Source organism: Callospermophilus lateralis, chromosome 9 (genome assembly GCF_048772815.1).
Source record: "Callospermophilus lateralis isolate mCalLat2 chromosome 9, mCalLat2.hap1, whole genome shotgun sequence".
Taxonomy (NCBI): domain Eukaryota; kingdom Metazoa; phylum Chordata; class Mammalia; order Rodentia; family Sciuridae; genus Callospermophilus; species Callospermophilus lateralis.
Genome location: NC_135313.1, coordinates 84,588,406 through 84,613,151, shown reverse-complemented (window position 1 = coordinate 84,613,151; position 24,746 = coordinate 84,588,406). Strand labels below are relative to the sequence as shown.

Genomic DNA, 24,746 nt, shown 5'->3' with positions numbered 1-24,746 from the left:
TGATGAGTATTTTATAAAAAAAATTAGTTTCTTAAGGGCCAGGATATTTTCTCTAATATTCCAGTTTTCATACCGCTTAACAAACCAAGGAAGGCTAAGTCTATGTTAAGCTGAAAAATTGAAAGTGTTTCAATATGAAATGTGTACATCATTTGATGGATGATGGTTGAATTTCCTACAACTCATCTGATTTTTTTTACTTACTTCTTTAAGAATGGAAAAGGAGGCTCTATGTCATAGCAATCAAAAGGAAATTCCAAATGACCTTAAATGGGAAAAAAAAAAATCCACAATAAAATATGAGAGATTTCTCCAAGAGAATTCTTCACACTCTAGTTCTTTCACTAAATTATTTAGGCAACAAGATTAGGCAAAAGTTAGTTGAGTTGAGGAGAATATATCTTCCCAGCAAATAATCTGTCCTAAGGAAAGTACCATAAAAAGAAGAAACTATCTTATTGTCTTTAAAAACTGTTTTTAAGTGGACAAATTTAAGAGAGAGAGAGAGATCTTCAAGAATTATCCCATAGACTTTCATGCAATATTGTTAAGTTTGACGTAAATTAAATATTAAAAAAAACAGATTTGGTTGAGGAATTGATTTTTGAGAATGATAAAGTAATCAGTAGAAAAAATATTTTATGGGAGAGTATACTTTGATCTCACACTTAATGGGACTGCCTCCATACATAACTATCGATACCATCTATATAATCATCATGGGTAGATTAAGTAGGTGCTTTAAATGTACTTTATAATGAAGCTGGCACACATTGATAATTAAATGTTAAAAGTCATCATGCATCTGAAAAAGTCAGCTATGCTTTCTTAGGAGGGCTGCAATAGGTTAAATACATGTCCTGGTTGAATTTCCTAGAACTCACCTGTCCCAGCTGATGACCATCACTCTTCCACTTGTGCCACTCTTGTGGCATAAATATCCAAATCTTTGTGATTTTGCATATATCTAAATTGTCAATATCATATTTCCCACTGCTTTTCTTCACATAATTTGTCACATAATTTGTGTATCATCAAAGCCAGACCCTGGGAATGTCACCCATACACACAGAGAATGTCCAGATAAGAGACCTTCTGCCTCCATGTTTTGTATTTGTGTATTTGTGTGTCTTTGTTTATGAGCAACAAAAGCATGAAAAAAAAAATAGAGAGATGACAAAACAAAAGCATGAAATATATGTTTGTTTTTCATGCTTATATTGTGGCAGTCTTGCAGTAAAGGGCAAAGTGAAGTATATTTTACAGGCCCAACTCGTATTTTACTTGACTGACTCTTGTAAAAATCTGAATGTGAAACACTTGACCTTCATTATTAAAATTTTCTTACTCCTATGTGCCAAGATGAATTTATCTTCCTGTTGGACTTCCATAGCATGATGGAAAATGTCTCGCTGACTACCTTTTGCATTGCCTTATAATTATTGCTGTGCCTATGTTAACTCTCCAATTTAGAAAGCTTATGTCTGTAGACGGTTCAGTGACTGATTAAGGATGAACCCTGAGAACCTCACAGACTCCTGACAGTGCTTTGTCCACAGTGATTTATCTTTAAACACGTACCTGTACCTTTTAGGCCAGCAAATGGGTAAGAGTATGTATATCAGCAAAAGTGTTGGTCAGGCTAATTTGATGGATCACGGTGTTCCAAAAACAAAATAAAATGAAACAAAACAAAACAAAAATAGCAGAACTGTGTTCATTAAATATAATTTGAAATTTCTGCAGAATGGTTTATATGGCTAATTATTCTGAAAATTGAGATACTTTTTGTAAATTTCTTCAAATTCCATTTGTATTCTTTGACTCAGTTAGGACATAATGATTTTTTTAAGTCATTAAAAATTAAGTGAACTAAATTATGCTCGGAAAATTACCTTAAGCTATTTCCCCATTTTGGACCTCTGAAATAAATCAAACAAACTCTATTTTGTGTGAGGTCCTTCACAGGCCAGAAAAAGCCTGTAGAAGAGAATGATCAAATAGCACTACAGAAATTGTTTTCTTTTCCTGGTTTTTCTACTTCTAAGTATAATTTTAAGGTCTTAAGTCTGGTTTGCTTTACTTTCTCGTGTGTGTGTGTGTGTGTGTGTGTGTGTGTGTGTGTCTGACTATGGATTGTACCCACTAAACTACATTCCCCAGGCCTTTTTTTAAAAAATTACTTTATTGTTTTGAGACAGGAGCTCACTAAATTGCCTAGGCTAGACCCAAACTTGCAATCCTCCTGCCTCACCTCCAGAGTTTCTGGGATTATAAGTATGAGCCACTTCATACAGCTGGTTTTTCTTTTCAGGTCTCCCAAAATCTCTATTCTTACTCTCCACACAGCTATTATCTATGTCTCATTTCTTCTCAATTTACACATTAAATTTCACTAAGAAAATGTTCCCCTTCTCTCACTTCTTATTTCTGGATTTGCCAGTCTCATCAATATCTCCCTTCCCTTTCTTTCTCTTTCCTTCATTCCTTCCTCCTTTCTTCTCTCCCTCCCTCCCTCAGTCCCTCCCTCTTACATGGAACCCAGGCCCTTATGCCAGCTAGGCAAGTGCTCTACCACTGAGCTATATTCCCACCCTCAATATCTACACTTTAAAAATAGAACTAAAATGAAGATCTATTTCTGAAATCATACATTGTACAAATGGCAATAATACTAGCTATTGCTAATAACCTACAGAGCTGCAGACACTTGACATGCGCCACACTACACTTATTTTTTCCAGCGACTTTAATAGTCAACAGCCTGCACTATGTCTCAGCAGAGACAGCTGAGCCTGAGAGAGGTGAAGCACTTTTGCTTGGCAACTTAACCAGCCAGTGAAACCTGGAACTGGCATCTACTGATGCTGATGCCCAAGTTCTTTGCATTGGCTGGGAGAGAACTTTCCTCTGCATTGTCTCCTTTTATATATGCAAACTAATCATGTAATGGCAAAGAGTATTTATAAAAGTCAAAGAAAAAAATATATAACACCCTCCATTTTTTCTTACCTTTTTTTAAAAAAATTGGAAACCTCTGTCTCTATAGTTGATGTAATTGTTGCTTTTACAAAGATGGAAAATACATGATTTGCATTTCATGCCTGAATTTCAAAGATAGTTAATTTCCACATAAGATTCTGATCAGTGCCAACATGCAGCAGTGCCCCTTTTCAGAGCCTCAAACCTACCTCTCCCAACTATTCCTAATTTAAGAGGCCCCAAGTCACTGACCTCTCCATCTTTCTTTTTTGGTGGTCTCTCAGGCTAGTTGCTCCATTGACAATAGCTTCCAGTACTGACAGCCATAATATCACTCCCATGAGCACCTCTTCAGTGCCTTTCGGGTGTTTGCAGTAGCTCTGTCTTTAATTAAAACAGCTTGCAAGTCTCAGTATAATTGGAAAACCAATCTACATGACACTGGACAGAATTCCAGTAGAAATTCCCAAGCTTTCCAAGTAGTTGAGGTGTACAGTACTCTAAAGAAATTTTATTCTTTGATACAGATATTGTCTGCTCACTTTGTGTCAGGCTGTGGGTTTAAGGGAAAGAGAGAGATAAATATAGGGAATGAGAAAAAAAAATTCTGCCTTTAAAAAGCATGGATTCTGACTGATGAGATACATAGGAAATTTCTTCAAACACTGCTTTAAAGAAAGATCCACTAATCTGTCTTAGTTTAACACAACAGAAATTATAGTTATGCATGTTCAGATTCATTTATCCTTATGACTGGTCCAAAACCACATCCTCTGAATTGGCTCAAGGAGATACATTCCCACTGAGGTTCAAAAGCTGTTATTTCCTTTTGGCGGCATCTTTTCTCATAATTAGGGAACATAACGTAACGTTGGTGCCAGATTGTTCCATACCAATTTTTCCCACAGTGTAACTGACTAGTTATGTACATCTCATTACTGGTAGACTCCTAAAAATCGAATAATCTCTTAGATTACATGTATTAATTTCAAAAATATGCAAAATACCCTTTTGGCAAATAAATTGAGCCCAGAAAGTTCTCCAGAAATTGTGATAGCTTGGCCACCTTCAACATCTGAGTTAAAGTCTACCATCCTCATTCATGAATCCAGGGCTTTCATCCAAAGTCAAGGTCCCTGACTTGCTTTTGTCCTCTCTTTTCTTTCCAACATCTTATGCCCTGTTGATTTATTTTTCAACAGGAAACTTCCATCATATTTTCTTTTATGGTAACTATAGCAATAAGTTACTGCACCTTATAAAAATATCAAGGATGGCTTGATATAGATGAATGTAGCTTGATAAGAAATAAAATCTTAATACTATACTACTCTAATATTTTGTTACTGTAATTTGCACAGGTTGACAAATAAGTGCCTACTTCAGGAAGAATTTCATTTTCATTTTTTTAGCTTATCCTTGAATACAACCAGAGTTTTTAAATCACCAGGTTAAAATGTTTATTCTCACTTTGTTCTGATTCCAAGTTATAGGTAATAATTTTTTAATACAATAAGTCCCTTGATTTATGTGCAGATTTCTATTTATACTTTTTTTATGACAGACTTTTTAATTCAAATTGCTCTTTTTTTGATTTCTTATGTTTAAAATCAAACTTTCTAGAAACTCCCAAGTATATTCACAGCAGCTAACTCCTTAGCATGAACCCATGTGTGTGTAAATGAACACTGTTCACTTTATAAAGTCTGTTAGCACATGCTAAGTGATATCAATCAGTAGCTCAAGGACAGAGGATTTTCTAGTCAACTTATTGTGTATAATGTTTGTAATATTTCTCTATACACAAGATATACATTTAAAGTTACTAGACCTTAATCTATTTTTTTAATGACAAGGAGTAGAGCCTATCACTGGGAGGCATCCTCAGCCTTTTTATTTTTGATTTTTGAGAGAGAGTTTTGCTAAATTGTCCATGCTGACCTGGAACTTGTGATCCTCCTGCCTCAGCCTTCTGCGTAGCTGGGATTACAGATATGCCTAACTTTACCTGACTATCAGATCTTAATCTTAGAGTAATTCATCAAAAGTATGAAGGTGAAATTTTGTCAGCTGTCCTAGTTTACCTTGTTGCTATTCCTGTTTGCTCCTGAACTTCATTACAAACATTTAAAATTATCACATAGTGGGATTCCTGGATAAAATACCGTGTGGATTATTTTTTCTGCAATGTATGTTATGATATACTTTTTTTTTTTTTTTGGTCTCATGTATTATCTATAAGAGCCTTAGGACTAATATAACCAAGTAGCATGAGAGCTCTGCCTTGCAGAAAATTACCCTTTGATTCTGGCTGCCATGCTGTTTGGTTTCTAAAGTCTTCTTGGAGCTCCACGTGAAAGATTGTATCTTGTCTCTTTCCCTTGGTATGTTTATTTCATTCTGTATTGTTTTCTATTTTAATAGGGAAGACTTCCTATTCTTACTGAGCTATTGGCATAAATAAGTAAAGGCTGAACATAAAGCACTAAAAAGTAGCAGAAAACAGTATCTTCTATTTCCAAACTAATTTTTGGAAAGAAATTGTGACCCATATAACACATTGACTTTTAGTACAGAATGAACCTAATACAAAATAATACTTAGTTGCTGCTTATAAACAGAGTCAGAAGAAAAGGAAAAAGAACAGGGGTTTTTGAAAGCACTGATATATGAAGTCTGCATGAAAGGAAGTACTTTTAAGATATTCACTCAGAAATGAGATATTTAAAGAGCTGCTAGAAGCCCTCTTACCCAAATTGACTGTTTTTGTTTTTAACGTAGCATCTATGTACACTTTTTAACCATAACACCTGATTTGTATTTTGAAAAGTTAAATGCTCTAAAATATGGTAAGAAACCTTATGTCCTACTCTTCATTTCTTTCTAACATCCAGCAAATCCCTAATTGTGGACTTCTTAGGGAAGTCCTAATATCAGAGTTGACTAGCCAACCCTGTTATTGTTAATACACTGTTTGTCTACTCATTTATATAGAGTCAACCAGCATGTCAAGTGCACACACACACACACACACACACACACACTTCCCTATAACATCCCCCCCCCCCCCCCCAGTGCTGGAGATTGATCCAAGGGCTTTGCATATGCTAGGAGTTCTCTTTTGTGTATTTTTATTTTGAGACAGAGCCTCATTAAGTTGCCCAGGCTGGCTTCAAACCTGCAATTCTTCTGTCTCAGCCTCCTGAGTAGCTGGGTTATAGTTGTACACCACATATCTGGTTTCCCTGTAACTTGGAAAAAAGTTATGAATAATATTGGAAAAAAAACATTCCCTTAAATTTTCCATCACACCCTTTCTTCTTAAAATAATACTTTTTAAATTTATATCAGTATAGTCCTATCATTATTTCCTATTGCTTTTGTATAAGCAAAAGAATACCTAAAGACTTCGTTCATTGGTATGATGTAGAAACTGCAGTCTCAGTCATAAGAAAGTCACATAGGAGTACCATCTAGTGGAAATTAATAGCGTCCAAGGGACTGTGGGGAAACTGGAATTCACCCACCATAAAGTTAGTGAAACTGATGAGGGGAGTATCTCATCCACTGTTGTCTGGGCAGTGTCTAGCAGTGTACATTCAGCGACTGAATTTATGGATAGCCATAGGCATGCCTTGCAGGCACCTCCCAGGGACCACAGGGCTACAATAATGGGTGGTTAATCAAGTGGTTTGGACAAAGGCTATTTACCTACTTTAATATTTTGTTTTTTCAAGAATCCACAAGGATACCAAAGCATATTTACCCTTATAATTAAATCTGCCACTTATTAATGGTCTTTAGAATTCAGAGAATTTTTTAAGGTGAAGAATAAAATTAACTGAATAATAACGGTCAAGAGTCAATTTGTTACAGAATTAGTAAAATTATCCAAACTTTAATACCTTTAAAAAACTGTCGGCTGCACCATTTCATATTTTATTTTAATAAATAGAAAAATAATGAGTCAAAGTTGAGAGGGAATGTATAAGGTCTTCCCCTAGAAAGCTTAGCCCAATCCGTATGTATCATAGTACTCAACTGATTAGAAGAAACCTTGGTGCTGCAATAAGGAAGATGGCAAGAGCAAAGCACGTGTGTGATTCCTTATTTAGGGGGATTTTGAACATATTTTAACTACTCTTTTGCCCAAGATACTTTATTTTAAAAGAAGCCACATCTGAACAAGTAATGTATATAATAAAATAGCATCAGAAAGATAGAATCTCAAAGAATATTTTATTGGGGGTGGGGGTACTCAGCCACTGAGCCACATCCCCAGCCCCCCCCCCTTTTTTTGTATTTTATTTAGAGATAGGGCCTCACTGAGTTGCTTAGTGCTTCACCATTGCTGAGACTGGCTTTGAACTTGCTATCCTCCTGTCTCAGCCTTCCAAGCCCCTGGGATTACAGGTGAGTGCAACCATGCAGCCTCAAATTATCTTCTTTTAAAGTTTAACATCAGTTGAAATACTATCTGTTGACAACTGCATGGCTTTATTAATCACCAGCTGGCTAGGCTGGCAAGATGAGCTGGGTTCAAAGGAGCTGGATGCAGCAAAGAAACCACGCAAAACACGAACATGAGTTTCTAAGGATAGGGTAGGACTGCTCAATTACCCCAAGGGTCAGCTCCACGCTGGGCAGTGCTGGAAAGAACAAGAAAGTGAACCCCCAGCCCCTCAACCCCCTATTTATTGGGGAGAAGACATTTGATAGAATATCCCACCCAAAAAAGGCAAGGGGTGGAGTTTCGAAGGGTGGAGTCTTGCTTGGTGATGTTATGTGGTCAGCAGATTGACTGACATCTTGGCAAGTCACACCCATCTCAGGTGCTGTGTGGGATCACGGCAGAACCAGAGGAAAGGCATTTGCATCACACAGCCCAATAAGCGTGCAATGCCAGACCATCCCCTCATATGCTCAAATGCACATAGTTCACACACACACAGCCCATGGATGGCTCACAACATTTACTTGTTCATTCGTTTACCTATTTTTCAATACTTTGGGTACATATTGTGCAAAAGTAGGAGGTAATGAGATTATAAAATGCTGCAAGAGAGATAAACAAACAGAGCTCTAGGATGACAGAGAGGAGAGAGATGGCAAAAGAACTGCCCCGTAGAAATTATCTTGTGAACAAGATCTGAGTGAGGCAGGTGTGTGTCTTACTTCATTATCTGTGAAAACTATAGACTGTGTAGTTTATAAGGAATAGAGCTTTATTCAACTCATGATTCTTGCAGACTGGGAAGTCCAAAAGCAAGTCACTGGCACCTGCTGATAACCTTCTTTCTGCACCATAGCATAGTGGAGGGCCTCACATGACAAGGCAGAGCAAGTGTGCCAGTTTTGGTGTCTCTTCTTCTCCTTAGAGTGCCTGTAATGCAATCATGAGGGCCTCGTTCTCCTGACCTTCTCTAATTATAGTTACCCACAAAGGCTTCACCTCCAAATATCCTTAATTTGAATTTGGGGATTGAGTTCCCAACACATACAGTCGTTGTAGACATTCAAGACATAGTACCTAGCAAATGAGAAAAACGAAGCCACTTATGCAAATTAAGAGAGGGTGGTGTGGGGACTCTGAGGCAGGAGAGCTAGAAGAGACCAGGATTTAAGATTATGAAGAGCCATACCACAGATTTTGCGTTACATTTAGAACTTAATGCAGGCACTTTCAAGGGAATCTGGGAATCCTTTCTATTCAAATGTGTGATTTAGAGAGTTTCTTAGAATAAGACAGGTTGTGAGTTTACAGATTAGTTGAAAAATTACTGCAGTAGTTTAGGGATTGACTATAGAGTGAGATAATGTGTTGAATGAACACTGCTATGCTATTATGGGTTGCATCAATGTGAGTATAAACATCTATTGATAATTATAAATAAAAATGTGTTGAAAAATATTTTTATTTTAAAAATTGCATAAAGGAGGAAATCAAGTGCAGAGTATCTGTTTGTGGCTATGTGCACAGTGTAACTACTCTTACAGGTAGAATAATGAAAATATCTACCAGGATGACTGTAGTTTGGGAGTTATTCAGTTTTATTCTTTATTTTTTAAGATGCTGCCATCTAGTGACACTTTTGTAAAATCACTTTGTGGTAATCTCAAGTTTGCATCTTCTGGTCCTTTCTTCCAAACAGTGCCATTTTAATAATTCATGCTTTCTGCCATCCATACGGAAAGGACTATACATGCATTAAAACATATTGTAGAAGCTGCAAGTGATTTTTTGATGTGATGCCACAGCTGTGGCCACAGGGCTTTTAATAATGGGATCTACTAGGTGAAGTTTGTGGTTTCTTGGTATCATTTTTTTTTATAAATAATTAATAATGAAATAAAAGCACTGCCTTTTCTATCCTTGAGTTTCCCAAGAAAAGTTGAGTTGTAAAAAAACATATTTATGAAAAGTTTAGTTAAAAGTGCTTAATAAAATATCATTGCTCTTATTAGAAGTGTTATTCAGTAGGAAAAGGATATAAAATTCAGAGAAAGCTTTAACTTTTTCCAAATGGAATTCCAGTACTACATGTGCATCTTAAAACACAAACTAAGTATATAATGACTATCAAACCTCAATATTGTTCTACAACTTTGATTACCTCTAATTCTGGATGAAAATGAATTGTATTTCTTCTCTATCATTCTCAAAAGTTACATAAGCACAGAGAAACTCTCTTATTAATATAACATGTATAATTCAACTTTTTGGTAAGAAAAAAGTACAAATCTATCCAGAACCCCAGAAAAGCAACAATAATAAAACCAGTTAAGAACTTTTTTGTCCCTGTGAAATACTAGATGCCATCATATTATAAAGAGTACAGTTTTTAATTAGCCAACTTTACAATATATTGAGTTTTTGTTTGGGAAACTAATGCCACAGGGTAGCAGTAAGCACCTTTTCTATGTTATAGACAACATAGTAAATGTTTTAGGCCATGTGGATCATACGATGTAGTTATTCAGTTCTACTGCCATAAAGGAACCATATCTGTATTAAACAGACAAGACTGGCATTCATGGTATTCCAATATAAATTTTTATATACAAATAGTTTATTGTTTACATATCTCTGCTATAGGGAAAGCACCTGTAATAAAAAAAAATGGGGGTTATTCATTCTTAAATGGTGTTTGAAAATTCTAAAATTGATCCTGCAAAATTATTCAGGTCAAAAACGTTATCTCAGCCAGGCATGGTAGTGCACACCTGTAATCCCAGCAACTTGGGAGACTGAGGCAGGAGTATGGCAAGTTCAAGGCCAGCCTCAACAACTTAGTGAGGCCCTACACAATTTAGGAAGACCCTATCTCAAAAATTTTAAAAAATAAAATTAAAAGGGAGGGGGTGTAGCTCAGTGGTAAAACACTCCTGAGCTAAATCCCTGGTTTGAAGAAGAAGGAAGAGGAAGAGGAGGAGGAGGAGGAGGAGGAGGAAGAGGAGGAAAAGGAAGAAGAGAAGGAGAAGGAAGAGGAGGAAAAGGAAGAAGAGGAGGAGGAAGAAAAGGAGGAGGAGCAGACGGAGGAAAAGGAGGAGGAAATGAAGATGACCCCAGTCAATAAAAGTTTTCCTTAGATGATGCAGGAAATCTAAAGTTTCAATGTGTATATGTGCTAATGGTAAGACAACAGTGGATGAAACCAGAGATAAAACAGAAAGGAATTATCAGTTTTTCTTTTTAAACTCAAGTTCATGTACAAAGTGATTTTCATATGGAATGAATCATTTAGTCTTCTAGGAAAAATCTTAACGTTTCAATATGGAGAAAGTCAAATGATTTTGATCATAAGCAATTAAATTAGAAAGTCACTACTTGAGTACAATTTGGATAGTAGTTATTCGTTGTTCCATTGTCTGGGAATTTAGTAGAAAGAAATTTGGTTTCTTTTCTATAACAGGGTGAATTTCCACTAATACACTCAAAATGCTTGAAACCATATGGCAAGTAAATAACCAAGAACAGTTGGAGCCTGAGAGGTTGTTAGGAGCTACAGCTATACCACTTTGGGGTATTTACCTTGAAGAATTAAAGTCATCTTACTACAGTGATACATACATACTTATATTTATAGCAGCACAATTCACAATAGTCAAACTATGGAACCCACCTAGGTATCTAACAGTGTATGAGTGGATAAAGAAAATGTAGTCTATATACACAGTGGTGTTTTATTCAGCCCTAAAGAAAAATAAAATTATGACATTTCCAGGAAAATGGATGGAACTAGAGACCATCATGTTAAGTGACAAAGGTCTAAATCAGAAGGTTAAGGGTTGTGTGTTTTTTCTCATATAAGGAAGCTAGAATGGAAAAAAAAGAAAATAAAGATATGGATGGATCTCCTAAAAATCAAAAGAAGATCAATAGAAGAAAGTGACCAAGGAGTGAGAGGTAGGAAAGGAAGGGGGAAATGCTGAGGAGTGACATTGGCTAAGTTATATTGTTATATTGTATGCATATATTGTCACATATGAATATGTAACAATAAATCCCATCAATATGTACAACTCTAATGCACCAATTTAAATATGTGGGGAAAAATAAAAAATAAAGAAATGAAAAAAAAAGTGTTAGGGTCTAGAGCCAATATGTAAGGAAAGCACATGGAGTCAAAATTATCTTTGTAATTCTCTCCCAAACAATATGAACTTTTCCTTCTGTCATTGAATAGAAAGCTCCTGATTTTTAAAAAATTGAAGATTAGATAAAACAAATTTTAGGGTCTGTATTATACATATCTTTAGTGCTGAGCATAGATAAATGATCGTCCCAACAGGTAAACTAAAAAGGAACTCAAGAGTAACTGATTCTAACCTCCCATCTTAAAATCATCTTGGAATGTCAGCTACAATTCCTAAGACCAGGTAAATTAAGTCTTGCCCTTTTTGGACTGAGTGTATGTATCATTAGTTCTTGCCATGAAAATGCTGTGTAACAAACTATTTGAGAACCAGCTACCTTGAAATAATAATCATTCATCTATGGGTCACCTTGGTGTCAGCTGATCTACTCAGGACTTGACTGGAGAGGTCCTGATAATGTCAGCTGACCTCACTTATGCATCTGTTGCCAACCAAGTGGTGTAGTAATGCAGGAGACACAGGCTGAGCTCAGGTGAAGAAATTTCTTTTCCTTATGGGCTGGCAGATTGACCAAAGCAAGTCCTTCCGTAAGAGAGCAGCAAGCCAAGTCACACAGGTGGTTTTTCCTTCCTCCTCCTCCTCCTCCTCCTCCTCCTCCTCCTCCTCCTCCTCCTCCTCCTCCTCTTTCTTAAATATGTTTAGTTGTAGATGGACACAATACCTTTATTTATTTATTTGTTTGTTTATTTTTTAATTTATTCATTAGTGGTGCTGAGGATGGAACTCAGTGCCTCATCACACTAGGCAAATGCTCTGCCACTGAGCTACAACTCCAGTCCACACAGGTGGTTTTGGATACTCCTTTTGTTGTTGTTGTTGTTGTTGTTGTTTGTTTTGTTTTGCTTTTTTACATGTGCTAATATTATTCTTTTGGTCAAACAAATCAGATGACTGGGACCACCAGCTGAAAATTACACATTGCCCACAGTAGAAGTAACTGAAAAGTTATAGAGCAAAGTATTTGGATACAAGAAAGAGCAAAGCATCAGAGCCATTAGTGAAACTGACCACAGTGTGTGTACTTGGATAACTGACTTGTACTAAAGCAGGAGTTCTGAAGCTTTTTAGAAATGAAAAACCTTTATATTTTGTTTTAATTAGCTGTTGCATCATTCTGGCCAAAAGACCCAGCAGAAACAACTTAAGAGGAGAAAAGGTTTATTTTTGCTCATAGTTTCTGAGGTTAAGTCCATGATCAGCTGACTCCATAGCTCTGTGGCCAATAGGCAGAACATCATGGCCAAAGGGCATAGTGGAGAAAAATCAAATCAGGACATGGGGTCAAAAAGCAGAGAGAGAGATTGCTCTGCTTACCAGGGACAAAATATAAACCTAAAAGGCATGCTCTCGTTTACCTTCTTCCTCCAGACACACCCTGTGTTACCACCCAGTGATTCCGAATCAGTGGCTTAATCCACAGAGTACATTACAACTCTCATAATCTAATAATTTCACTTCTGAACACTCTTCCATTCCCTCACACATGAGCTTTAGGAGGACACCTCATATCCAATCCATCACACATTTTTAACAATCATCAAGGATCTCAAAGAGGACTTGATGTGTTTAGATCTACTTATATTTACAGTATTTGCAATTCAAACAGAATTTTCAAGTGTCTTTATTTTAGAATAACAGCAAGCTTATTACTTACTAACATAATAAATATATTGTTGGGCTGGGGTTGTGGCTCAGCCTTAGAGCTCTTGCCTAGCACACTCGAGGCCCTGGGTTTGATCCTCAGCACCACATTAAAAATGAAGAAATAAAATAAAGGTATTGTGTCCAACTACAACTAAAAAATATATAATTCAATATAAAAGAGTATATTGTTACAAAAATTATGTTTTCTAGAACAAACAAGCTAAAAAAGGAGTCCTTGGTGAATTCATTAACATCTGACAAATGACAGCTGACATTTTATACCTACTTCCTCTCCATTGAATCTTTGTTTTCCTCTTCATGGTGAAGCATATAAAATAATTGGTACTCATGCAGTTATATTGTTGTAAAAGGCAAAAAGTGGCTTAACATCCCTTTTAGTTAATTGTGGATTTTCTTTGATACTACACTAAAACTTGACAAGTGAGAACTTCTTAGGAGTTGCTTTATGTGAAGAAAATCACTGAAATCACTAAACTTTCTGTACCTTATTATATTAACATCCATTGATGTATATTAAATATTATTATACTGAATTTATTATATATTGAATAGTTCTTCTATTTATACATGATTTGTAACATCAAGCATTGATCATTTGGAAAATATTTGGTTCATTGAATTATATATATTTTCTAAATATTGACATTTAATTATAAACATTTTAAAAATTATACTTTGTGACTAAATTTATCAGAAATATTTCAATACTGGGAAATAATCATGCTTATAGAAGTGGATACCAGTTTTCCACAATTTTAGTTGGTTTAGGAAAGTAATTTTATCACTTGAGTAAAAATACTACAGGCTATTTTCCTTCAAGTGAAACTATACATTTTCAAAAGAATGTCTGTCAGATACCCAGTATGAATCACAAGTGTTTGTCTATCACTTGCTTTTTCATGCAAAACTGGTTCTCCATCCATGAAATTTTAAAGTGACTAGTTAAGCTAACAATTCAACCAATTACACAAGTGCATTCCTTTGTGGTCACCATCCTATTTCTAAATGTGGTCACACATCAAACCTTAAAAACATGAGAAATAAGTCACTCTTATTTAATAAAAATTGATCATTTTTGTAGCTTTAGTAAGGATATTTTTAGGTGAACCCTCTCTTTTCCGCTAGTGAGTGGTGGGACAAATGCAGTGACTTCTGATACAGCCTGGTGCTAATGCCTTGTGTTCTGCTAAGGTGCCAGATTTTAGATTGTTGGTGCAAATGTCAACCTAGTAAAGAAGAGGGGGGGAAATAGTCTTTGTGAATCAAAGGATGGACCATGACTTATGGCATAACAATTTGCTAAAGATTTACTTAAAGATATTTGTATTACTATTTTTAATCATTGCAGTAAATTCAGATTTTTTCATGTTCTTCCTTAGGGTTGTTTTGTTGGCTTTGATCTGGCACATGCAGTTGGAAACGTTGAACTCCATTTACATGACTGGGGAGTTGATTTTGCCTGCTGGTGTTCCTACAAGGTAAAAACAATTTAACATATTTATAGCCTTTTTTTTCACACTGATATTAATCTAAAGGAAAAACTGGCTCCATGGGCCAGTTTCAAAGATTGAAGTTACTTTGCTCCATTTCTTTCATTACTGTATGGTCTGATTTTAGTTATAAATAGAATTGTATGAAGAATGATATGATATTTAATTTTAGCACTTCCATCATTACAGAGAACTTATTTCTTTAATTCCTAAGCTGTTATAAAAAAATCAAAAGGTTCTAGAGAAAGAGTCCCACAATTGGAACTTAATTCAAATTGACTAGGATTCTTAGTGTTAGTAAACTGTGAAATTTCTACATATGTAAATATAATTCTTAGGCAATCAGCTTGGTATTTGAAGACAATTTAATTAATAGGTGAAAATAAAACAAATTTAATATAGGCATTTAAAAATGTGATAATTTTATTATTATTTCAATATTAAAATTAAAATAATTTAAATATGGGAGCTTTGAAATTAGACCTCAATGGAACTATCTACTAACTGAGGAAAAATTTGATCAAAATTTTAAAAAGACCAGTTTTGTTATCAACCTAACAATACAAATTTTCATTAGGTTTTCATTTAACAAGGTGCCCCAAGATTCCGTTTTATTTCAAAAGTTCAAAAATTTTAAAGTAAAATGTTATATTTTCATTTAAAAACTACGATATTGTTTATTTTTAATATATTTAGGTAAATTCATAAAATTTAACTTATTTTCCATCCAGTATTTAAATGCAGGAGCAGGAGGTCTTGCTGGTGCCTTTGTCCATGAAAAGCATGCCCACACAATAAAACCTACGTGAGTACCATCTTCAAATCCTTCTTTGGCGATGAACAAATAAATGCATTTTCATAGTATGAAAAATTTACAGAAATTTCTAAGATGCTATCCAATGGGAATCAGGATTGGATTGCAATTATTTTACTACTCTATTAACATTAAAATGCTTTATCAAAAATAAACGCTTTTGAAAGACTTCAATTGGTTGAACAAGAAATTTAGTCATAAAAGGGAAGCTTCAATGCTAAAATGAACCACTGCAATCAGCTAGAGCAAATGGTTATATGAAAAAAATGATTGCTTGAATTTGGTTTTTCAAAAATTAGACTTTAGAAAATTTTGGATTCCTCACACTGATGAATAAATCAAAGAAAACCAGAGCCGTGCCTAATAGAGGCTTGAACGTGGCATGTATTATTAAAATTAAATCTACCTTTAAAGCTATAAAATGTTACAGGATGGCTTGTAGGGAATATCTTTTGTCCTAAAAGATTTTATCTTCCATGAAACCTGAAGAAGCTGAACACTGAACAACACTGATGACATAAAAAAGTAGTACTTTTCTATTTTATATAACTCTCTTTATGTTTTAGAGCAAGTATAAATGCAAATGTAATACACCAACACATTTACACATTTTTATTTGACTGAGGAACTTATAACTGTTCCTTTTATTTTTATCTGGTATGGAGATAAAGGAATAATATTCTGAGAAGTGTGGGGGGGAGCCTTTTTATTGTTGTTGTATTGGAATGTGTGTGATGGGGAGACTGTCTAGACTCCCAATAGATAACATAATAATGTTTGATTAGTTTTCTGAATCCTTTCAGACACTGGCTGAGTGGTATAATCTTTACAGGAATTGAAGTGGAATTAGTAATAGATCTTGCAGCACCTCACATTTCTGAAGTTATGTGCATATATAAATCCTAGGAATTTAAAATGGTTTTCTATAATTTATTTAATAGTGTCTAAAATTTCTTCACAATTTTAAAATTTTTAAATTAAAGAGCACATTTCCTTTAGACAGACATTTAATAAGTCATACATTTTCATTGTTGTTACTACATTAGATTTTTCTCTGTCTCAAATACTCAGAGAACAATATCAAGTATATATTATAAGGTTACTATACATATTTTAAAAGTCCTCCTCTATATTTTTAGCAAATCCCATTGATAGCATCTCACATAACACAATTATTTTCCACATAGGTGGTACCCAAGATGTTTACTGCTTTTGTGTGATGACTCACCACCCTAGCCATTTCTTATTCTCCCTTTACTTAAATTATAGTAGACCAGGTTCATGTTCTAGCTTGACTTCTTGCTGATTAGGCCTCTTAATGGAAATATTATCAGCATTTACCTCATAGTCAAATTTTGTGAGAAAAAAAAATGAGATGATGCATCTAAAGCACTAATTGTAAACACTTCAGCATTTTACTATATGTGATTGATACATGTGGAGCTATATTTTAAAAATCCAAAATAAGAGAAATTTTAAAAAATGATGGGTGACATTTTTAACAGTGTCATTGGGGCATTCTTTAAAGTTATTTGGTAATTATCTAATATTTACTCCTAGATATTGTGTTTACTCATTGTAAATTTGTATACTAACATATAGACTTCTGCCCAGTGGAGATCATTTTTTTCATGCAGTAAAGATAACCCCTAGAGTTATAGTTTGTGACATTATAGGATTTTAAATAATTTTTGCCTATCACCAAGTTTATTTCAACAGATCTTTCCCCAATTGACTGTATAAATCCCCATTCCTGAACTTTCTTTTTTACTGCCCTTTTCATCTCACTGGTTCTCCCATTAATTACTGAGTTGAATGACATATTTCTTTTGTTTTTTTTAAAGAGAGAGTGAGAGAGGAGAGAGAGAGAGTGAATTTTTAATATTTATTTTTTAGTTATCGGCGGATACAACATCTTTGTTTGTATGTGGTGCTGAGGATCGAACCTGGGCCGCACGCATGCCAGGCGAGCGTGCTACCGCTTGAGCCACATCCCCAGCCCCAAATGACATATCTCTTGTGTGTTCACTTTGTATTTGTGTGAGAGCAATGCTTTTAGCTTTTTTGAAAATATATGCATTGCATTTTATCCAATTCACTCTGGAGACAAATGGGACTCAAATCAGGCTTGACTAGTAAATTCTGCCTTAAAGGAAACCCTGTTCTTAACCACTGAGCTCTGAGCCACATCCCCAGCCGTTTTTTGTTTGTTTGTTTGTTTGTTTGTTTTGTTTTTTGGTTTTTTTTTTGTTTGTTTTTGTTTTTGGTTTTTTTTTGGTATTTTAGGGTCTCACTGAGTTGCTTAGAGCCTCACTAAGTTGCTGAAGCTGGCTTTGAACTCATAATCCTTCTGTCTCAGCCACTTGAGTCACTAGGATTACAGGCGTGGGCTACTTACTACACCTGGCTGGAAACCCTGTTCCGAGCTTTTTCATGTTGTTTTCTCACATTCTCAAATTTTCTTAATGTGATGCCTAGTGACTAATTCAAGTGCTGCCAATTTCTATCCTTAATTTCCTCTCCTCTACAAGGCATCATGCAATGTATTTGATTTGTGTTAGAGAATTAGAGTTTTTTAATTACTGATGGAAAGTATCAGATTTATTTGTACAAGACAAGGAGTCTGCTATTTTCATATAATCTGTTCAGTATCCCTGAAAGAAAAAGAAATGCTTTGCCAAACTTTACTTTGTGTTCCTTAGTGTATTTTACTTCTTTATGAAGCTACAAATAAACACCACCTTCCACAAGAGTGTTAGAGTAAGCAACGGGAAGACTTGAAAGGCAAAAATATCACATTGAGCAAGACTCATTGTTTAGATGTTAGGATAATATTCAATAAGTAAAATTATTTTAAAGATGAGGAGAAAAAACATTTCTTGTGGAAAATACATATAGCGCAGAGATTAAATACAACTTAAACTTCAAAAGTTCCTGTATGAGAACTAACTCTTGCCAGTTAATAATTATATTTTAGCTGTTAGGCTTTGAGGATCAGCTAATTAAATATGTTTAACAAATCTTCCATTACTTGTAATTTTTTTCAATTTTCTTAGAACATTAGAGAGACTATGGAGAGTTTGTGTTGTTAAAGTATTCAGTATGATAGCTGAGAACCATATGGAGAACATCGAGTATACCAGAATGAATGTAACTGCTCATATATATTACACTTTGTGAAGTCATCTTTGTTGCTTAAAGAAGGGTGACATCTAGTGGCTAAATATATTATTTCAACGAAATGGTATCCAAATAACGTTTCTTGTTTTAGTCATTCACCCTTTAACAAGTACTTTAAAGTGTGTGTGTGTGTGTGTGTGTGTGTGTGTGTGTGTGTATGAGAGAGAGAGAGAGAGAGAGAGAGAGAGAGAGAGAGAGAGAGTGTGTGTTTAAATGATTGACTATGTGTTTAATAGTACAAGAATTTCATAGTTAAAGCCTTGAAGAAAGAGGAAGAACAGGATGAAGGTGGGAGTCCACGGAAGGGGGAATTCCTTGTGTGTGCTTAAATGGCAGGCTTAGACCCTCGTCAAGGCTGAGATAAGAAAAGTATTAAGGGAATGGGCAGCCCCCTGGTGCAGAGTGGATTCCAGCAACGTAACAGTGAATTGGAGAGTTTAATATTGGTATGTGATTCTGAAATTGTCATTAATATAATGTTTACATTAGCATCTGAAAGATTACATCGGTACAAGAAATTTCACTTCCATTTTTTTTATAAACAGGCATATTGGCCATTGTTCAAAACTGAGCCCTTTGCCCATAAAGAGAATGAGTAAATTAGAAGACAGAGTCAATCCACTGCATTGAATATCATAACTCAAACTGTTATTCTCAACTAGAATTTAACCTTTTCCTAATTCATCATCACATTTTAATGTTGAAATGGCATATCCTAAACCTAGTCTGTAGTTAAGAATTATAATAAATGAGTATTGTAAATAAATGAGTTGCTAGGAGTTTCCCCCTCAGGTCAGTATTCAGTGTAGTTGACAAAGTTAATTATTTCCTCAAGATATAGAGGGAAATACTTTTAATTGTATGATTTTAACATTCATAAATATATAACTAAAATGTAAACAAAATTGTTTAACTATCAATATTGACCTTTTCTATTCTATATTTTTCAGATCAATATTTGCACTTTTAATCTAGGGGACTCAAAAATATCTGAATCTCATAGATTATTCTTTTATAAGATCCCATAGTTTGCCTTTCAATACTATACCTTACCTGCTTTTTTGAAAGAGTCTCTACTATGAAAATAAGAGTGGATCATATGAACTTCTTCATTATTATTATTATTCAGTGAAATCATGTGTACTGGCAAACTTACTTTCACTCTAGCATAATAAACCTCCAAATGTCCCCATTATATGAGATCTTTTGAAATATTCATTTACCCTGGGATAGGTTTTGAACTTTTTTTGAGTGGCCAAGAGTAAGGCCTACTGATAAGTTTCATGAAAATGCTCTAATTTTAATTCAGGCCAACACTTTTCCATAACCAGTGAGAGGTATTTGAAAAGTTTACAGATGACATTTTTAAGGTTTTATAAACGGCTTAGTCATCTTTGTCTTTACAGGTAATTTGCAGGTTTAAAAGAACCAGCTAAAGATGCTGGCTGACTTCAGTGTATGACTAAGGCAAATTTTGTTATTTAAAAATGCATGTACTTGTTATCATTTGGCAACTACAAAATATGGCCGGCAAGGAAATCTCAGAAAGTTCAAGAAAGAATAAAAATTCACATCAAGAATCTTCAGCCAAATAATTTAAAAATTATGAATTTACAGTACTCTTGGCCCAACTGTATAAACAATGTTCGTTGGGGAGATAACTTATAGTCATTTGTTTTAGGGAATGCTAACCAGATATATTTCAACTCCACATATTTGTTAAGGCCACCATTGCCCAAAACTTACCTGTGATCTACACCTTGGTTTACTTTCTTGTTGGTTCTTTCAGACTTGCTACTTATCCAGTTCCAATCTAGTACCTACACAAGGTCTCCCTGTGTAAAGACTGAGAGAACCATTGCAGACAGGTGGCAATGGCAAGAGGTTGGAACTCGAAAGGCTTCCAGTGCTCTCAGGTGGGATAGATCAATATCATCAACATATCAGTGAGCTTTTTTTTCAGAATCCCAGTTGATATGATGAGAGTTCCTGAGGCATCTGTTCTATGTAGGCTGTTCTGGAATGAGGAATGAGAAGTTCAGTGTTAACATGGACAATTTCTCAGCTACCACTTGTAATTGACCAGCCCCTTTAATTTTAACATTTATTCCCTACTCCTCTAAGCATCTGGGATAATATTGTCTTTTACTTCTGCTCCAATGGTAAGTATTTTCCTGTATTTTGTAAGGTTTCTCTTTCAATTTTTTATTAACTCTCTCAAAGTCTCAACTCTTGCTCTTCTTGCCTAGTAGTGTCTCATCCACGATCATGATTTAAGCTGTACATATTTGTACAAGACACTAATCTACTTTTCCAGATTTGCCCCTTGCCCAGTTTTTAGTTTGCATCTGACAGCAAATTGTAAGAATTTCTCATTATCCAGACATTATCCCTGTCTCCAAAGATACAGGCAATGAAGGAAAGCAAAGATTATCTTAACAGAAAAAATATTTTCTAATGAACTACCCATTTATAAAATTAGTCATTATCTGAGCACTTTTTTTTTCGTTTGGCTTTTTGCTTTTTGAAGTGCTAAAGATCAGACCCAGGTTTTCAGGAACAATAGGCAAGCCCTCTACCATCTACCACCAAGCATTCATCCCTATGAATTGTTTTAAATAGTATCTTCCTGATCACAGAATACTATACATATAGGATAATATAATGAAACATAATAATCATAAATTTTAAAGTGAGATTCTTAAAGAGATCTGAGATTTCATGAGGCAATTGAAGCTGGAAAATTGCTAAATCAAAAAATGAGAATTTATCAAGGAGTCCTTAGTAGATTAGGTAAAAGAGATTTGATAAGGTACTTCAAAAGCATATGACTTGAATATTAATAGTATAAAGAAAATGGTGAGTAACTAAAAAAAAAATCTTTAAAAACTATTACCTTAAAGGTCATGCTGAAAAGTTAAACATAATATGAAGTGGATTATATTTTGCTATAGTATCATTTTGTCAAAGTACATCCCAAAAAATGAAACTTATATTTACTATATGGTCTTTTTAAGATGAGCATATTATAAATTTAATCTAAATTTTGTCAAATTATAAGTTTAAATCTTTTATAATTTTTAACTTTATATTTTAATATGCATCTTAGTAACAATTTTTTTTCCTTGCTAGGTTTAAAATTGATTTTATTAAGAGACATTTTCCCATTTGTCTTTAGATGATGAGAACTTCCAGTATGTCTGTATGCATATGAATATGTGTGCATATATGTATGCACGTGTGTGTGTGTGTGTGTGTATCTATTTTCTATTTCAAAAATTTAATAAGATAAAGCTCCCATTTTACTCTGACACAGATATTTTTCTAAGCTGGTCATTGTTCATGTAAAATTAAGGAAACAATCCTTAATTGATTAAGAAAGCATAAACAAATATAACCAACAAATATTTCTGTGCAAAAATCTTTCTTAAAAAATAAAACTTTTGGCCTGGGCTTGTGGCTCAGTGGTAGAGTGCTTGCCTCACACATATGAGGCACTGGGTTTGATCCTCAGCACCACATAAAAATAAATAAACAAAATAAAGATATTGTGTCCATGTATAACTAAAAAAAAATTTTAAATAAATAAAACTTTGTTGATGGAATTAAAAAGAGATTATTGTTTATGATTTTTAAATCTTACTGGCCTTTTGGAGAGAGATCATTTAAATATTCAAAGAGTGAGATAAATGACAGAAAACACAAAATTAGAATATGTGTCCTAAGGCAACCTCTAATTAATGGCCTGGAGAATTCTCAGACTAACTTTTCCATAGTAGCTGTGGAGGCAAAAATGACTAACTCAGAGGTTCTTGGGAAAAGCTTGAGCAAGGAGGTAGGAAACTAAAGACACGAATCCTCTGTAAAATAGAACACAGTGTTAACTAAGTGAATAAATTCATTCTCTGTTACTTTGAAAGCTGAAAATGTTGCCTATAAGAGAGATTCACTTCATAAATTTCATAAATTTAAGAAGGTATAAAAAGAAGAAAGAATTATTTAAATGGCATTTCTTAAAGGGATATGTCAAGTGATCTTTTCCTCTTTATCTCTTTACTAGAATTTTTATGGAATCTGAGTTATTGACTTAACATTTTAAATTTTGCCTCATTATCATAAAATTGCCCTTTATCCCTATTCTACAATATTTTAGAAATTATACATGGTGGCAAAATCAGGATTTCAAGCTCTCACTTATTTTTAGAGCCACACTCATGCATTACATCTGTCCTCTGTCTTGGTCTTCAAATTGCCCCTCCAAGGGGTCCAGAAATGGGCAACTTACTTAAAGAACACTCATCTGTGGCATCATAACACATAACCTGAACTTATTTTCATTCAGAAACTGTTTAATGAAAATAATTAGGAAAGGATTCCTTGTTTTCTTGGCTTGACAGTTTCAACTATGTAGAATTTTCCAAATAATATTCCTGTATGGTGAGTTTAAGCTGTGTTTATAAAAATAACTTATTTGTTTGGAAGTGTGGTCACAGTTTAAAATAAATTCAGTAAATAGTCTATTTTTTGTTTGTTTGTTTTTTGCTACGCAGGAGATAAAATAATCCTAGTTCTTAAATTAAGCCAAAATAGTAATTATTTGTATTAAAAAATACATTAAGTCCACTCCTGTTCACAAATCACTATTCTCTGATAATAATAACATAATCATTAATTCAAGAACACTGAAATCCTTTGAAACCTCAAAATTTATTTTCTGTTCTAAAATTGCAGTCTGGTGTCTCCGAAGATAATGGGGGTCAATGATCTTTTCAGACATTAAAAGTAAAACTTATCAAAGAGCTTCAGCTTTGGTTTTAATTGCTTCAAGTTTTGTCCTGAAAGTGACCTTTGAAATCTACAGGGTTTCTTTTTTAACTAACTTGCTAATTTTTAATACATTCTTATTTACAAAGTGCATGTATTCATCTGGTTCTTTATGAGTGCCAAAGGAGCCAGGCTAGAGGTTTGTTGTCATGTCACATGTACCTTGTATGTGGGTGGCTCTTGTATGTGGACTCTTCACACACAGACCAGTGGGGGTCCTGAGGCATCGGATACTGGGGTTAGCTTAACAGACCAAAGGACACTTGGAATATATTGCTCAGGACAAACATCTAAACTATGGGATTCATTTTATCTTTATTCACCTGCTTTTACTCTCCAAAGAAGATAATTTGGGTAGGAGTTACCCTTTAACCCATCACTTTTATGATCAGCTCCTGTATAGGTAGCATGCTGTTGGTTCCCACATCATTTCCTATTCCCGTCAGCTTTGGTCAGGGCTCAGGAGATTTCACATTGACCATGGCAATATATGCCTAAAAAGTATGTCGAACTTTTTTAATATAAGGGGACTATGATCCTAGTAAGACTTTATCTTAGGTAATATGATTGAAAAAAATTGATTATAAATTTAAACCTTCAATTCTAAATTTTTGTGTGCAGGGATTTTTCATTAATATTTCTTTAACAATCCATAGTGATCAAGAATTCTCTCTTGAATTTTGTTAAATATATGCCTCTTTACTCTCAGCATAATAGACTAACCATTTTCCAGCATATGGAAGATTTTTACTTTGCACATTATTCTGAAGAGGGGTGTGACTTGCAAAACTCTGACAAATTAAATATGCATTTCCATATGCTTCTGTGAAGACCAAATATATACATGAAAATTAGCTACATAGTTAAAATTCTTTATGAGATTTTAATCAGCATTGATGAACAAAATTCAAATCACATTGTCCCTTTTTTTGGGGGGTGGTGGTACTGGGATTGAATCCAGGGGTACTATACCACAGAGGGTTCCCCCAGCTCTTTTATGTATTTATTTTTTATTTTGAATCAGAGTCTCATTGAGTTGTCCAGGCCTGTTCAAACCTGCAATCCTCCTGCCTCAGCCTCCTGCATAGCGGGGATCACAGCTGTGCACCACTGTACCTGGCTTCGTATAGTTC

At 34.5% G+C, this 24,746-nt stretch overlaps 1 protein-coding gene across 3 annotated transcripts in view; it reads left to right on the top strand.

The window, feature by feature from the left end:
• The window catches only part of Kynu (kynureninase), a 162,972-nt gene that overhangs the window by 113,574 nt on the left and 24,652 nt on the right, over window positions 1-24,746 (top strand). For all 3 annotated transcript variants that reach the window (XM_076866077.2, XM_076866078.2, XM_076866079.2), the window contains exons 9-10: window positions 14,685-14,783; window positions 15,527-15,600. In XM_076866077.2, coding sequence (XP_076722192.2) covers window positions 14,685-14,783; window positions 15,527-15,600 — 173 coding nt within the window. The remainder of the gene's footprint in view (window positions 1-14,684; window positions 14,784-15,526; window positions 15,601-24,746) is intronic.